The sequence below is a fragment of the Malaclemys terrapin genome, chromosome 10 (assembly GCF_027887155.1).
Source record: "Malaclemys terrapin pileata isolate rMalTer1 chromosome 10, rMalTer1.hap1, whole genome shotgun sequence".
In the NCBI taxonomy this organism is placed as follows: domain Eukaryota; kingdom Metazoa; phylum Chordata; order Testudines; family Emydidae; genus Malaclemys; species Malaclemys terrapin.
The window spans coordinates 39,684,605-39,700,939 of NC_071514.1; the positions used below are offsets into that span (position 1 = coordinate 39,684,605).

The 16,335-nt window shown below is 51.2% G+C and overlaps 1 protein-coding gene across 1 annotated transcript in view; it reads left to right on the forward strand.

The window, feature by feature from the left end:
- The window catches only part of SEMA7A (semaphorin 7A (John Milton Hagen blood group)), a 54,652-nt gene that overhangs the window by 16,223 nt on the left and 22,094 nt on the right, over positions 1 to 16,335 (forward strand). The window contains exon 2 of the mRNA XM_054042001.1: positions 15,460 to 15,593. Within this exon, the coding sequence (XP_053897976.1) occupies positions 15,460 to 15,593 (134 nt within the window). The remainder of the gene's footprint in view (positions 1 to 15,459; positions 15,594 to 16,335) is intronic.

Below are 16,335 nucleotides of genomic sequence, written 5' to 3' on the forward strand. Positions count from 1 at the left end.
TGCAGCTCTGACGGAACCCCAGCACACACACCGCCTGCCAGGCAGGTTTCCATCAGTTCCCAGGCTTCCAGGGCCCGTTGCTTGGGGGCAGCCCATCCAGCAGATTTCTTTGGGGTCGAGGACTTGCAGGTTGCACAGCTCCTTCCCTTTTGCGGAGGGTTTCGAAATGTTTTGTTGTAATATAGAGTCGGAATAAACCAGATTTCAAAATACTGAAATCTTCCCCAAAATGGAATTGCCTCTCTGCTCAGCTCTATGGTTACACAGGAGGAGCATGAGATTTGCCATGACTGATGGGCCATCTAGCCCACTAGCCAGTTTGAGGATGGTATATCGATGCCCGCTAGGGAGAATTTTGCAACAACATGCCTTTGATGGAAGAGTCTTCCCAGCCCCAGGCAGTCGCTCCTTAGCTAGCATCCTGAAGCAGAAGCATGAAGGCTGATTTGCTTTTTATACATGAATGATCGGGGGTATGGAACAGCTTCCATATGGGGAGAGATTAAAAAGACTGGGACTTCTCAGCTTGGAAAAGAGACTTAAGTGGGGGTATGATAGAGGTCTATAAAATGTTGACTGGTGTAGAGAATGTAACATTTCCTTATTCATTTATTCCTTTGCATAACTCAAGAACTAGGGGTCACCAAACGAATTTAATAGGCAGCAGGTTTAAAACAAAAGGAAGTACTTCTTCACACAGTGCACAGTCAGCCTGTGGAACTCATTGCTAGGGTATGTTGTGAAGGCCAAAACTATAACAGGGTTCCAAAAAGAAGTTCATGGAGAATAGGTCCATCAATGGCTATTAGCCAGGATGGACAGGGATGCAGCCCTCTCCCTACGTATCCTGTTTGTCTTAGATAAGCTTTGGAGGGCAGGTACTGTGTCTCCCTCTAGGGCCCTGATCCTGCAATTGCATCCACGTAGGCCCATCCATGCAGAACTTGTTGAGTTCAGTGGGGTTTCCCACAGACCCTGGGCTCTGCCCTGAGTAGCAGGATCAAGGCCTGCAGCACCTAGCACCTCTGGGCACTGCTGAATAATAATAATTGGGATTTTTGCACAGCTCCCTGTGGATCTGTCCAAGAGCAGCTATTTCTCCTCTCCAGCTGAGCTTTTTCGCGCCTCTTTCCGGTCTCAGGCAGAGCAGGATCTTGCTGTGTGAAATGTCTGTTGGTCATTAGAGGCTTATATCTTCTCTGCATATCCTGCCCAGCACACACTGTCTTTCTGGGTGTTACAGTTTATCATTCAGTGGTGAGCATAGCCTTGAAATGATTCAAGTGCCATCACGGTGCTGCCCTTAGCTGGAGTAATGACACACGGTGCAGGACAAAGGGGACCTGATAAACAATGGCCTTGATGTGCCAGCCTCACCACCTGGGCAGCAGCTGGTGATGTGGGAGAGCACAATCCCTCCTTGTTCATCGGGGAAGGGAGAGCAAATGAACCCCTTAGTTCAGTACCCACAGCCTCTGTGCATGGGGTGTTGACAAATCCCACCTCTTTTGTAGCCTGGGCAGAGACGCGACAGCGTGAGCAAAGAGACACCAGATTCCCTGTATGGAAAGGCAAAGACAGTGCAGTCTAGTGGATGGAGCACTGGGATGTGATGGATGGGGAAGCTGAGGAACAGAGGAGAGAAGCGACAGATAGTAACTTCATGCTCGAATAAGAATAGATCCCTAATGTTATATTATCGACCACCTGACCAGGACAGTGATTGTGGTGATGAAATGCTAAGGGAAACTAGAGAGGCTATCAAAATTAAGAACTTAATAATAGTGGGGGATTTCAATTACCCATATTGACTGGGAACATGTCACCTCAGGACGAAATGCAGAGACAAAATTTCTCGATACTTTAAATGACTGCTTCTTGGAGCAGCAGGTACGGGAACCCACAAGGGGAGAGGCAACTCTAGATTCAGTCCTGAGTGGAGTGCAGGAGCTGGTCCAAGAGGTGGTAATAACAGGACCGCTTGGAAATAGTGACCATAATATAATAACATTTAACATCCCTGTGGTGGGAAGAACATCTCAACAGCCCAACACTGTGGCATTTAATTTCAAAAAGGGAACTATGCAAAAATGAGGGGGTTAGTTAAACAGAAATTAAAAGGTACAGTGACTAAAGTGAAATCCCTGCAAGCTGCATGGATGCTTTTTAAAGACACCATAATAGAGGCCCAACTTCAATGTATACCCCAAATTAAGAAACACAGTAAAAACTAAAGAGCCACCATGGCTTAACAACCATGTAAAAGAAGCAGTGAGAGATAAAGACTTCCTTTAAAAAGTGGAAGTCAAATCCTAGTGAGGCAAATAGAAAGGAGCATAAACACTGCCAAATTAAGTGTAAAAATGTAATAAGAAATGCCAAAGAGGAGTTTGAAGAATGGCTAGCCAAAAACTCAAAAGGTAATAACAATGTTTTTTAGAAGCAGGAAGCCTGCTAAACAACCAGTGGGGCCCCTCGATGATAGAGATAGAAAAGGAGCGCTTAAAGACGATAAAGTCATTGCGGAGAAACTAAACAAATTCTTTGCTTCGGTCTTCACGGCTGAGGATGTTAGGGAGATTCCGAAACCTGAGCCGGTTTTTGTAGGTGACAAATCTGAGGAACTGTCACAGATTGAAGTTTCACTAGAGGAGGTTTTGGAATTAATTGATAAACTTAACATTAACAAGTCACCGGGACCAGATGGCATTCATCCAAGAGTTCTGAAAGAACTCAAATGTGAAATTGCGGAACTATTAACTAGAGTTTGTAACCTGTCCTTTAAATCGGCTTCCGTACCCAACGACTGGAAGATAGCTAATGTGACGCTAATATTTAAAAAGGGCTCTAGAGGTGATCCCGGCAATTACAGACCGGTAAGTCTAACGTCGATACCGGGCAAATTAGTTGAAACAATAGTAAAGAATAAAATTGTCAGACACCTAGAAGAACATAAATTTTTGGGCAAAAGTCAACATGGTTTCTCTAAACGGAAATCGTGTCTTGCTAATCTATTAGAGTTCTTTGAAGGGGTCAACAAACATGTGGACAAGGGGGGATCCAGTGGACATAGTGTACTTAGATTTCCAGAAAGCCTTTGACAAGGTCCCTCACCAAAGGTTCTTACGTAAATTAAGTTGTCATGGGATAAAAGGGAAGGTCCTTTCATGGATTGAGAACTTGTTAAAAGACAGGGAACAAAGGGTAGGAATTAATGGTAAATTCTCAGAATGGAGAGGGGTAACTAGTGGTGTTCCCCAAGGGTCAGTCCTCGGACCAATCCTATTCAACTTATTCATAAATGATCTGGAGAAAGGGGTAAAAAGTGAGGTGGCAAAGTTTTCAGATGATACTAAACTGCTCAACATAATTAAGACCAAAGCGGACTGTGAAGAACTTCAAAAAGATCTAAGTGATTGGGCAACAAAATGGCAAATGAAACTTAATGTGGATAAATGTAAAGTAATGCACATTGGGAAAAATAACCCCAACTATACATACAATATGTTGGGGGCGAATTTAGCTACAACTAATCAGGAAAAAGATCTTTGAGTCATCGTGGATAGTTCGCTGAAGACGTCCACGCAGTGTGCAGAGGCAGTCAAAAAAGCAAACAGGATGTTAAGAATCATTAAAAAGGGGATAGAGAATAAGACGGAGAATATATTATTGCCCTTATATAAATCCATGGTACGCCCACATCTTGAATACTGCGTACAGATGTGGTGGTCTCATCTCAAAAAAGATATACTGGCACTAGAAAAGGTTCAGAGAAGGGCAACTAAAATTATTAGGGGTTTGGAGAGGGTCCCATATGAGGAGAGATCAAAAAGGCTAGGACTCTTCAGCTTGGGGAAAAAGGAGACTAAGGGGGGATATGATAGAGGTATATAAAATCATGAGTGATGTGGAGAAAGTGGATAAGGAAAAGTTATTTACTTATTCCCATAATACAAGAACTAGGGGTCACCAAATGAAATTAATAGGCAGCAGGTTTAAAACAAATACAAGGAAGTTCTTCACACAGCACACAGTCAACTTGTGGAACTCCTTACCTGAGGAGTGAAGGCTAGGACTATAACAACGTTTAAAAGAGAACTGGATAAATTCATGGAGGTTAAGTCCATTAATGGCTATTAGCCACGATGGGTAAGGAATGGTGTCCCTAGACTCTGTTTGTCAGAGGGTGGAGATGGATGGCAGGAGAGAGATCACTTGATCATTACCTGTTAGGTTCACTCCCTCTGGGGCACCTGGCATTGGCCACTGTCAATAGACAGGATACTGGGCTAGATGGACCTTTGATCTGACCCAGTATGGCCGTTCTTATGACCTGCCCAAGGAATAGAGCCCTCTATTCCTTGGGCAAGTCGCTTCTCTCCTCTGTTCCTCACTTTCCCGTATGTAAAATGGGGATAATTATGATGTCCTTTAGCAGAGAACTAGAAGGTGCTCCTACCCAGAGGTCCCTTCCTTGTTTAGGTTCCCCCTGCAATGTATCCTGGTCCACTTGGGGACCAGAGGACCAAGAACTCCACAAATTCCCTTCAGCCTTACCCCATTCACAGCACTTTATCACAAAGTTGAAGGCAAGGAACTCCCAGACCCCAGGGCAATCAGTCCCATAGCTGCAGTGGTCCCTATGCCTTTTCCCTGCTTCTGCTTGGCCATGTGGCTGTGCAGTACCCCAGGGTGAAGGGTTACTGGCTGGAGCGCCGCCAGCTTTTTTGCCACCCTAGGTGGCGACGGTCCCGCCCCCGACAGAGGCAGCGAAGGTCCTGCCCCCAACCGGGGCGACCGGTCGCCACCCCCCAAATGTTAGATCCCTAGGCGATTGCCTAGGTCGCCAAATGGGTTGCACCAGCCCTGGTTACTGGCTCTCTCACCAGGGTATGAACTGGTGCTGGCAGGGAGGTGCAGCCACAGACTGGAGTGTGACAGGTCTCCCAAGTCCAGCCCACTGAGGGTTGGCTCTTTAGCTCAAGAGGACCCCAGGTCAATCCCTGACCAGAGAGATGGAACCCAACCAAAATCCCTCTGGGACCATTTGGACCCCAAACTAGCTCCATGGCCCGTTTCTACCAGGGGTTGGGGGAGCGTGGGAAAGCCTGAGAGGCTGAGAAGAGAAGCAAGAGGAAGACCGGTCCCAGTGGCCTACCACAGAGAAGTGACGGGACTGGGGAGGAGCCATGAGACACAGACAAGCCCTGGGTGTTTTCTGAAGTGAAGAAGCCAGCGACCATACAAACTGGTTTGCTCAACCTGGCCTGAGTGCTAAGTCATTGAGAGTCTAGTCTCATGAGAGTCTAACTGATCGCAACATTTGGGGTCAGGAAGGAATTTCCCCCAGATCAGATTGGCAGAGACCATGGGGTTTTTTTGCCTTCCTCTGCAGCATGGCGGGGCATGGACCACTTGCAGGTTTAAACTCATGTCAATGGTGAATTCTCTAACTTGAAGTCTTTAAACCACAATTTGAGGCCTTCAGTCACTCAGCCAGAGGTTAGGGGTCTATTACAGGAGGGGGTGTGTGAAAATCTGTGGCTGCGATATTCAGGAGCTCAGACTAGATGATCATGATGGTCCCTTAAAGTCTATGAGGGAGACTGACATTAACCCTTCCCACTGCCCTGGCCTAAAAGGAAATTTGGGAGGGGCGATGGTGCGCAGCATCACTGCGCACACAGACCCAGACCAGCGGGGTGGGACCACGGTGGCTTTAAGCCATCCTGCCCCCTCCCTCTCCTGGTCTGTTCCAAGGGCCAAAATTACACCATCCCCTGCTGCCATTGGGCTGTGACACCAGCCTGCCCCCTCCCATGCCCAGTCTCTTCTTCTCCCCCCCCCCCCCCCCCCCCCCCCGCAATCCCCTCTGTATGGGCCTTGCAACCCAGTGCCTGTGTTGGGAGACTTCCCGTGCGCTGCCCCCCCCCACACACACACCCCTCCTCCACCCCCCAACAACCAGATCATGGCCTGTTCTGGTCCCTGGGGAGGGATGAATCCATTCTGTTGTCACCAGGCCGACTCCACAGAAAGGTCAGGTTTACGCCAACCAGTAACTCTGTAAGAACAGCATGGGGCGGGGGGCTTGTCCCTGTTGCCTCTCAGTGACCCCTGATCACACCAGATCAGGTCATGAGTAAAGAGGAGACTTATTATTATTATTATTATTTTTTTTTAACCTGCCAGCTCTACAGACTCCTGGAATCTGAGAACCAAGATGGGCAATATGGGGTCCGCAGGCCAGATCATAGCTGCCATCTGTGCCACCTGTGCAGGTCCATTGCCTTTGGATCACGTCCTGAGTGTGGCTTGTGCTGTCAATTGGGTCTGATTGGAACTTAGCACACAATTGGGTGGATACAGCAGCAGGACCAGGTCCAGCTGAGCACAGATCTCTGGGCCCCCTGGCCAGTGACTGAGGGAGCTGCTTTGAGCAGAGAGCCATGTCCACTCAGACCTTGAGCCAGTCTCCCACTCATCGGGAAACCTGTGACTGAGCACATGAAAACCTCACATGTCTCCCTTCTCCTTTGATCACTGGCTGCTGCTCCTCGCTTGCCACCCTAGCTCACCCCACCCCATAGTCCATAGCTATGCCACTGATGACAGCAGTGAGTTGACATCTCCGTGGGTCACCTGTCTGCAGTGTAACACCAGCAGAACACAGCCTTGTGCCAGAGCAAATACCCTGCTATCATTGTCCATAGACCCACGTGCATGCTGGGGAAGAAGGATGGATCAGTGGTTAGTGCAACACCCTTGCTGTGTGACCTTGGGCCCATCCCTGCGTCTCACTCTTCCTCAATTCTCCATCAATGCAATGGGGATAATAGCACAGCATGTGTTGTGACGTAGCCAATACTACTGCAATGGGAGCCAGATAAGTACCATAAATAGAGCAGCTGACCTCTGTGTGGTTTTACATGGAAACGAGAAGGGATTCCCCCTACTGAGATCTATTTCTCTGAATGAGCCCCTCTGCGCTCCTCTCCTTTGAAGGGGTTTCCAGGATATTGATGGTTCTTTTTATTTTTAAAAAGAGAACAGAAATAGAGGACTGGGGAGTCCTGCTAACCGACCATATCCGAGCCATAATAAGAATTTCCAACCAAGGCTCTTAAAGCACTAATGAATTAACGACTCACTAATACTTGTACTACTGTCCGGTGATATTTGTAGCCAGGCAGTAATACTAAAGCCTTTGCATTTAGGAGCATTGACACCCTCTACACACATTAGCCACTTCCTCCTCCTGAAATCTGGGGGGCAGGTAGCTAATATCCCTCATTTACAGACTCTGATGTACAGAAGTGAGGAGTGATTTGCTCAAACCACCAGTGAGCCATCAGTAGAACTTGGTTACTCTGAATGCCTATGCTCATGAGACCAGCAGACCTAATCCACTAGACCACACTGGCTCTGGCTTTGGAGCATAAACTGGTTACGTTTGGGGAGGTGGGGGTGGGGAGTCAGGAAAGAAATCTCCCTCCCCACCCCCCAAATCTGGCTGGACATTGTACAATTGGCCATGTGCAGTATGAGGGCATGGTGTGAAAGGGGCTCATCTTCCTGCGAAGGAGCAGGTTCTGATCAATGCTGGAGGCAGGATACCAGACTGGATGGACCAGTGATCTGGTCTAGTTGGGCCAATCCTACGTTCCTGTGTGCCAGACACTGTAGTGCCAGGAAGGAGCAGATCAAGGCAACTCCCCACTAAGCTTGGGCCATTTGTACCAGGAGGCCAGTCACCTCCACAGTTCCCCATAAGTAAAAGATAAAGTATGTGCTTATTCCTACTAAGTCATGTGCAAGGACAGCTGACTGAGATTAAAGATCAGCTGTGGTGCCCTTCTGCTTAGCTAAATAACATGAACTGCCCCAGGTGGATGGAAACTAGTCTGTTTTTTGGTTCCCTTGCTGTACAATTGACCATGTTTGCAAGTTCCCTTAGCAGTTGGGAGAAGTGGCATTTGCTCTTTGGATGGGTTGCTTCTTGTTAGTTAATTATGGGAGGTACTTTCCTATGACAGCACCTTCTTTTTTCCTTATGTGCTTCTCCATTACCCCCATTACTGTTCTCTCTCTCTCTCTCTCTCTTTGCCCCATATTCTTCTGTTGTGCTTAGGTCATGGTATCTGCCAGCAATTGATTTAGCTGTTTTCTCTGCAAAGCACAAAGCTCTCCTTTCTTGTATGCATTCTACCACTCGGGGTAGCATCTGAAATGACAATTGCTCCATTGATTCTTCAGCTGGCTGGGGCTTTTGTGTGAACCAGATAAAATGTCATGGAAAATCTCAGAGAGTTGATGGGGAATTTGGAGAGTGGGTGGGGAGCCGCCTTCTTCGTGGCATTGTCTCCTTTGAGGGGTCAGTCTTCTCCCGGGGACTGCGATTTATTTATTTTTCCCCCCTCCACTGAAATGAGATCAAGAATGCACATGGGGTGTTACCAGATACTGAAAATGCCAGTCTGGGGGTGTGCATGGGAAAGCGGAGCATGACTTGGAGAGGGTTTGGGTCTCTTAATCAAAGAACAACCTATCACCTTTCACCCAGAAGGATCCCAGGGTGTTTAGAGACTCCATGAGTGGGGATCAATTCGCCTACCTCTGACATGCAGCCACCTCTGGGAGCGGATCATGGTAGCCGTAGCATGTCAGTAAATTCTCACCAGAGTTAAAATGGAACCCCAATAGGAATACAGAATGCGGCTCATCAAGTTGGAATTTGGCTAGGATATTGGGGGTAGCACCCCTTTTTGCCCCAAAGTGCCACGAGATCTTTAAATGGCCATCCATGGGCAAGCCTTGGGCTTTAAATCTAGTCTATTTATACGGCCCCCATTACTGTGGCATGTGATCTCCTCACAACACCCCTGTGAGGCAGGGCAGAACTACTAGCCCCATTGTGCAGAGGGGGAAACTGAGGCACACCCAAATCCTTAAATGTATTGAGGCTCCTGACTTCCATTGAAATCAATGCCCACACGGGGAATCCCTCAAATGGCAGCACTTCCAGCACCGCACTCCTGGGTGCACTGGGGGTAGTGCCAATTCCGAGAGAAGAGTACCAGTATCTGGGATCTTCTTGGAGTTCTCCTATCCAAGCACCAGACAGGTTCAACCATGTTTAGTAGATGAGTCCAAACAAAGCTGCAAGTCAAGTGCTCTTGGCAAGCCCGTGTATTTTGGGTTCCGCCATCCAACCCTCCCTTTTGAAGCATCTGGCAGAAAGAAAAACTACTACTGCTCTGGTGCCAGCAAAATGATTGTTTTCATTGTAGCTGCTCAAAGGGAAACAAGTCATTAGCTTCTGTATAAGCTTGGGTCTGAGCAGAGCTCTGGAGTATGGTTGAGCTCAACTAAATACAGTCCCCAAAACACCCACGCTGCAAAAAGCCAAATTGAGGTCAGCAGAAATGAAGTGAGCAGCCTTGTGCTGCATAAGGGAAATAGAAGTCTGAAGGCAGCATATATCCCTCTAGGTCAGCTGTTGAACGTAGGACGAAGACGAATGTTACACAAGAGGGAAAAGGTCACTGGACCCCCAAGTAAGAGCTAGAGTATGCTGGTAGCATAAGATGATGTTCCTCTTTTTTTATTTATCCAGGCACGTAGCCTATGTCTTCCCTGCAAAAAGGGGTGTGGATTTTACATGGCCGTAGCTATGGTGATGTAAAACCCTAGAGGAGCCAAGGCACGCGTAGTTATTACCTTGATATAGCCAGTTGAGGTCGCTATTATGGGCACCACACTTTAAGAAAGACGTGGACACACCTTTGCGCAGTATTTGCCCAGCACTGGCCAGGAGTCAGGACTTCTGCATGCTAATCCAGGCTCTGCCACTGAGTCACTGGGTGACCTTGGGCAAGTCACTTCACCTCCCCATGGTTCAGTGTCTGCATCTGTCTTCAGTCTGGTGAAGATTCAGCAGTGAACATGGACCCAACACTTTGAACATGCCCAAGTTGTTGGATCTGCAAAAAAAGGGATCAACCAAGGAGCAACTTGGCCTGCAAAGCCACCCAGGCCACAAGACAGACGGTGCTCGGGCAAGGAGCATTGTGGGATTGCAGAGGGCAAATCCTGGAGGAGACCCCAACCGGGTCATGTCAGCAAGCAGGCTGCATTTGAATGAGCATTGGGTGCAGGCAACCCCATGTACCATTCTCTCCCAAGCTGTGAAGGGATGGTACTTTCTAGCACTATACCAGAGCTGCCCTGACCTCTTCCCACAAACCCTTTTGTGATTGCAATTGACTTGCACAACGCCGCATGCTCGAGGTTTGCTGCATTTTCCATCTGGATGTGGTGGGCATTGAGCTTCCTAGAAGTGACTTGCAGTTGACCAAACTGGCTGACAGTAAGCGGTGATCAGCACAGCCACAGAGAGTTCAGCTAGAGGCTGACGGGGCAGTACAAATGGCTGAGCGGGAAGAATTTAACCCCTCTGGTGAAGATGCAGAATCGGGGCTGGGGCACAGCGATACAGACCGCTGTGGATATACAAGGATCGTGCACCCATTCTCGTGGTTCTGTCCTGCCTCCTGCAAGCTTAACCTGCAGGGTGAGGTGAACCCTCTGTTTGCAGGGAGGAGGGGTAACCTGGCCATCTTGTGTCGCAGCATCATGGCACAGCGTGTAGTGACCCGAAGGTACAACACTGCCTCAGTAGGTGATTGTGTAGGGTCCAGTACAGGGTTTACAATGGGGTAGGGCCCACACTCAAATGGGCAGCGATATGGGGAAGCTCCCACTGCTGGGGTCTGGCACTGACAAGCCACTGCTGGAGTCTTGGCCAACACTACCAGGGAAGTGCTCACTCTGCTCGATTCCTGAGTGGCACTGCTGGGAGGAAGCTCACAATGCTGGAATCCCAGGTGCTGCTGCTTTTGAGGCAGAAGCACAGAGAAGACCATGCAGCCACCAGAACAATCAAGGCGCCCTCTGTTTTGCTGAGTACTGGAGCTGTGCTGGACAGGCAGGCTGCCTGTGCAGTGGCTGAAGGCCCCTGGCAGGAAGCTCGGTCGTGTGCAGCCTGCCCTTTGCCCGCACTGCGCATTGACTCTGTCAATCAAGAGGCACGTGCTGGTGATTGATTTCCTTGCTTGGGGGGCCTTTTCCCCCTTGGCTCATGTGGGATGCAGACTCTCCCCTGCCCCCTTCTCCTGTACTTGAGGCTCAGTGTGCACCGATGATTGATTCTTCTCAGCAGGAAAGAACAGGCTCGCTTGGGCTGAAAGCGAACATCCCGCTGGCGTAAGACCCAACAAGCCAGTCTGTCTCCACAGTGACATCTGGGCCTGGGCTAGCCTCCTGGGCTAGCCTCCTGAGCCAGTTTGAGTCCAGCTAACGTGGGTAATGCTAGCAGTGAAGACAGCGCAGCGTGGGCAACCGAGCCGAGTACATACCTAGGGTCTCCGCCAGGCCGCACTCTCTCTCAGCTGTCTTCACTGAGCAAGGCGGGCTAGCCCATGCACAGCTCTTGTGGTGTGGGCAGACCCTCTTTTGGGCAAAGCACAGGCAGCATCAGTGCAGACTTTCTACATGGCCGCACACATTGGGCTTTGTCTAGGCTGGGATTCTAGCCCCCAACCTAGCTAAAAAGATGCAGGCCCAAGTGTAGACCAGGGCAGCGAGATGGCCAGGGTAAGAGACAGTCAGTACAATGACAGATCTCTGAATAGTTTGGACACAGCAACTTAAGTGTGCCTGGCTGGCTCTTTAATAGAGAAGATGGCGATGTGGCCCCAACCCCCAGTTTAGGAAAAACTAAGATCCTCCTGTCCGCTGCTAGTGGCAGGGCACCGCGGGGAGGAAGCTCACAGCAGAAAGGAGTGACTACATTGCAATAGAGGAAGAAGAGTGGAGAGCAGGGAGATTTCTCACTAGCAAGCAGGACGGTGTACCAGGCCAGCCAAGGAAGACTCTGACCTGTAGCAACCTGCTGCAACTTGCTGGGGGGGGGGCACAAGTCATGCAATGCACTTGTTACGCCTTTGTGTGCTGGCGGGGAATACTGCTTCTGATGGTGGCCAGGGGCTTTATGTTCTTCATCAAGGCTGCCATTTAGCTCCCCACTAAGCCTTGCGGCCAGCCTGCAGTTCGCGATCCAAGTGAGCATGCAGCGATGTGGCTACGGTGGAGGGATCTGACTAGCGCATTCCCCTGTTTTAGACTAGATTATAGACACCCCAATCGGGGACACAGATGCAGCTATGCTGCCCAGGGACATCACCCCCACTTGGAGGCTGAATTTGCAGGCCTCTCTGCTTCGGTTGTGGCTCCAGGCCTGGAGAGTCAGGCACCAAAGGGAGATGTGGGAGGGGAACTCTACTAGAGAACCCAGCTGTGACATGAGACCGCACAAAGCCAGCTGTGACATAGATTCTAGGACTGGAAGGGACCTCGAGAGGTCATCGAGCCCAGTCCCCTGCCCTCATGGCAGGACCAAATACTGTCTAGACCATCCCTGATAGACATTTATCTATCCTACTCTTAAATATCTCCAGAGATGGAGATTCCACAACCTCCCTAGGCAGTTTATTCCAGTGTTTAACCACCCTGACACTTAGGAACTTTTTCCTAATGTCCAACTGCACTTTGACATGAGAATCAACAGGAGAGGCCCTTGCCCCAGGGAGAGGAAGAAGCCCAAAGCTTCCCTCTAAGCCCAGCCCAGCTGGAGCAGAACCTAACGAATCCTAGGGTGGGTGATCATCACAGGCCGACTTGGCAATGAGGATTCCCCGTCCTGTAACCAACGCAGTTGCACCACAGCCTCTCCAGGGAAGGGATCTTCGCAGCAGCTCAGCTGTTGCACTAATGCCCCTTGGCGCACTGCTGCGTCAGCGAAGAATAAATAGCAATCCTCCTCCCCACTGGGACTGGGCTTGCTAAGTTCACTGCACTTTGTAAACTCCAGGCCACCTCCCCAGTAGTGAATTTTATTACCCTCATGAGGCACAGGGAGCAGGAGGGGCTCCCCTGGCCATGGAACAACAGTCTGATTTTTTTCAGAGGTGGTGTTGGCTCAGCAGTGCTGGACAGCATGTGCCTGGCCCAGGGCTGGCTCTGGCTTTTTTGCCACCCCAGGCGGGGGCTCCGCTCTCCCCCCGGCGGCCGGGGGGAGAGCGCCGGGGGGGGAGGGCGGCCGGAGCCCTGGGAGGAGGGTGGCGAGCCCCGGCCGGGGCTCCGCTCTCCCCCCGGCGGCCAGAGCGCAGGGGGCAGGGCGGCCAGAGGGCGGCGGGCCCCAGTCAGGGCTCGCCGCTCTACCCCCGGCGGCCGGGGGGAGGGCGGCAAGCCCGGCCGTGGCCCCGCTCTCCCCAGGGGCCGGAGCGCCGCACCGCCCCCCTCCAGGTGCCGCCCCAAGCACAAGCTTGGTGGGCTGGTGCCTGGAGCCGGCCCTGGCCTGGCCACTGATGGCTTCAGCAATAGAACTCAGCAGTGTCAGGGGCCTGACCTAGCCTGTGCTGCCTCTGGCCTATTAGATCTTGGGTGGGAAAGAGCCATGGCAGCAAAATGGAACAGTGTGGGCTAGTGGTTAGAGCACGGAGCCTGTAAGTCACAGAGCAGGGGCTATTCCTACCTCTGCCACTGGCTTGCTGCGGGGAAGGTCCTGTCACTGCTTGGCCTGCCTGAGTTTCTCTATGCGCAAAGCGGGGTGACGTAGTTTCTAGCTTTGTGAGATTTGGTTAATTTGTTTACCTGGCACTCTGAGGTATGGGGAGCTGCTGTAGGGGGAGCAGTGTATGATTAAGAGCCAAGAACCAACTCTGGCCCTGTGGGAGGACGGACGGGGAGGAGGCTAATCTGCAACGCTGGCACTGGCAGGCAGATTCAAGGCTGGATGCTGGCTGTCTGGCCATGTTGTTCCCATCTGCCTGGGAGGGCTGCAGCCTTGTAATCTCATCTGTTCCTCCCCCGGTTTCTCAGCAGTTGCGTAATCCTCTTTCCTGCTCTACATAGAGAAGGGTCAGATGCACAGCGCACTTAGCAATTAGTGGTGCCTGGGAAGAAGAGCAATAACCTAGCTGCTTTGGAATCAGTGACAAGCCACTCTGATCTGCTGCCCTCCTGCATCAAATATTCCCCACCCCTCCCTTCCATCAGGCCCTGCAAGGTCATCCGGCTCCTCCCTGCCCTTCCTGTGTCTGTCTCCACCTTGCTTCTCTAGCTCTCTTCTTGTTAATGCTGAGCCAGAAGTGAGAGACATCAGCTGGCAGACACCAGTGTGTGGGTGGGAGTGAGGGTGGCTGTTGGTATGGTAGGTAGAGAGACTTGAGCCCCTGCATTTGGACCTGGATTGTTCCCGCCCCTCCCCCCCCCAAATCTGGGAGTGGCTGGATCTGGGGGTTTGGCCTGTGCTAGAGGCCAGTTGCAAAACGTTGTGGTGGGGGGGGGGGGGGGGGGCTGGATTCCGAGTGCCCTCAGAGATCGGGGCAGCCGCTTGCAGGGGTTTGGCTCAGGTGCCTCTGCTGGAGGCTGAACCATGCCAGTGTGATCAGTGCCAGGAGATGGGCACTGCCCACCCTCGCTAGGCAAAAGTGGAGACATGGCTGGTTCTCCTCAGGCCTCTAGCTCCCAGCGGGCACAGCTGAGTTAAAAGCATCTGAGCTGCTGGGGGCTTATCTGACCCAAATTAACCCCTGCCCCACCCCCAACATGAATTGCTCCACAGTACAGTGTCTATACATGCTGCACACCCCATACAGGGCCCCTGCTCATGGCTGCATTAGCGCCCCTCTGTAGCAGAGACTCTGTTTCAATATGCTTTGCGGCTCTGGTACAATGGGGGAGGGCACAGAAAGGCAGGACTAGAAGCCAGGAGCCCCAATTTCCGGCCCCCTGCTCTGCCCCCACCTGGCTCTCCTTGACTTGGGGAAAGCCATTTATTTTTCTTCTCATGGGCCAGATACTTGTCTCATTGTGCCACATGAATAGGTGTTTTTAGGCCGGGGCTGGTAAATGTGTGAGGCTGCTCTAATCACTGGCACACACGCCCTCCAATGTGCGCAGTGTCTGCAGTTTCACGTGCTACGAGGAAGCTGACGAGAGCTCTCCAGCCTTGTGCTGGTGGACAAGTGAGGGCAAGAAGTGATTCCACCCCACAGTGCAGTGTGGCACATGTGGGTGTGCAGTGGGCATTAGGGCCGCCTCCTGAAAGGCACCGAGTACCAGACTAGATAGCCCATCTGCCAAGTGTGGCGTTACTGATGACTACACCTGGTGACGGTCTCTTTGATCTGGGTGTGTCTCTGCAGCTGGGTTTACCATGTGGCAAGAGAGTAACTAGCTGAGAGGCTTAGGTGTGTGTGTGTGTGTGTGTGTGTGTGTGTGTGTGTGTACACACTCCCTGTTCCTCAGTGGGGCAGGGTGGCTGGTCATCTGACAACGATCCTGCTGGATTCATGGACACTCCTGCTGAGTCTCTCTTCTTTGTGTGTTTCCTAGGGGAGAGACGCTTTCCGCTGGAGAAGCACGAGAATCTCCTAACTCTCTACCATGAGGAGGGGAATTCCTCTCTCTTGGTGGGAGCGGAAGGAAAGCTCTACTACTTTGACTTTGAGAGCTCCAGTAACCATAAGGTAAGGAGGCTTTACAGATGTGCATGGCTTAGCCTCCCAAGCTCACTGTGAAGTCATTCAGGCACATTCTCCCCATTGCATAGCTAGGGAAACTGAGGCACAGGGCAGGTTAGTGACTTGCCCAGCCTCCTCCAGCAAGTCAGGGGCAAAGCTGGGAAGAGAAGGCCAGTGTCTCAACACCCAGCCCCGTGCTTTAATCCCTCTGGTTAACCGCCCTGCACAATCTATCTAGGGATCTGACCAGCCAGTGTTTGACCTCTGTATTAGCGATTCTGATATCACATACACTAGCCAGTAACATCACTGATGATGGAGACCAATGGGGTTTGGGCTCTGAATTATACCATGGACTGGGCAGTGGGAGCTTGGGTGATGTCTTCTCCAGTTGTCTCCATGCCCTTCCACTCCCCACAGGCAAGTTAACCCCTGAGGGGTCAGGCACAGACACCACTCCTCTTGCTGTCATACAAATGGGCAGTCTGGTTAACTCTCTGAAAACCCCAGTTCCTCTTACCACTCCCTCCTCTACCCAGCCACTGATGCCTACTCACTTCCCCCAGCAAGAGACCTGAGCCCTTCCTGACATCCCTCTGACAGCATCCTGACCTGAGCCCACTACTAGTTTCCCCCAGCTGTGCCCTCCGCCCACCTGCGGCCCCGCTTCTACCTCCATTTATCCCAAACTGCCAGACCCGGCCCTGAACCGGCCCAGCCTTCCAAGTGCTCCCAACACCGCAGCTTC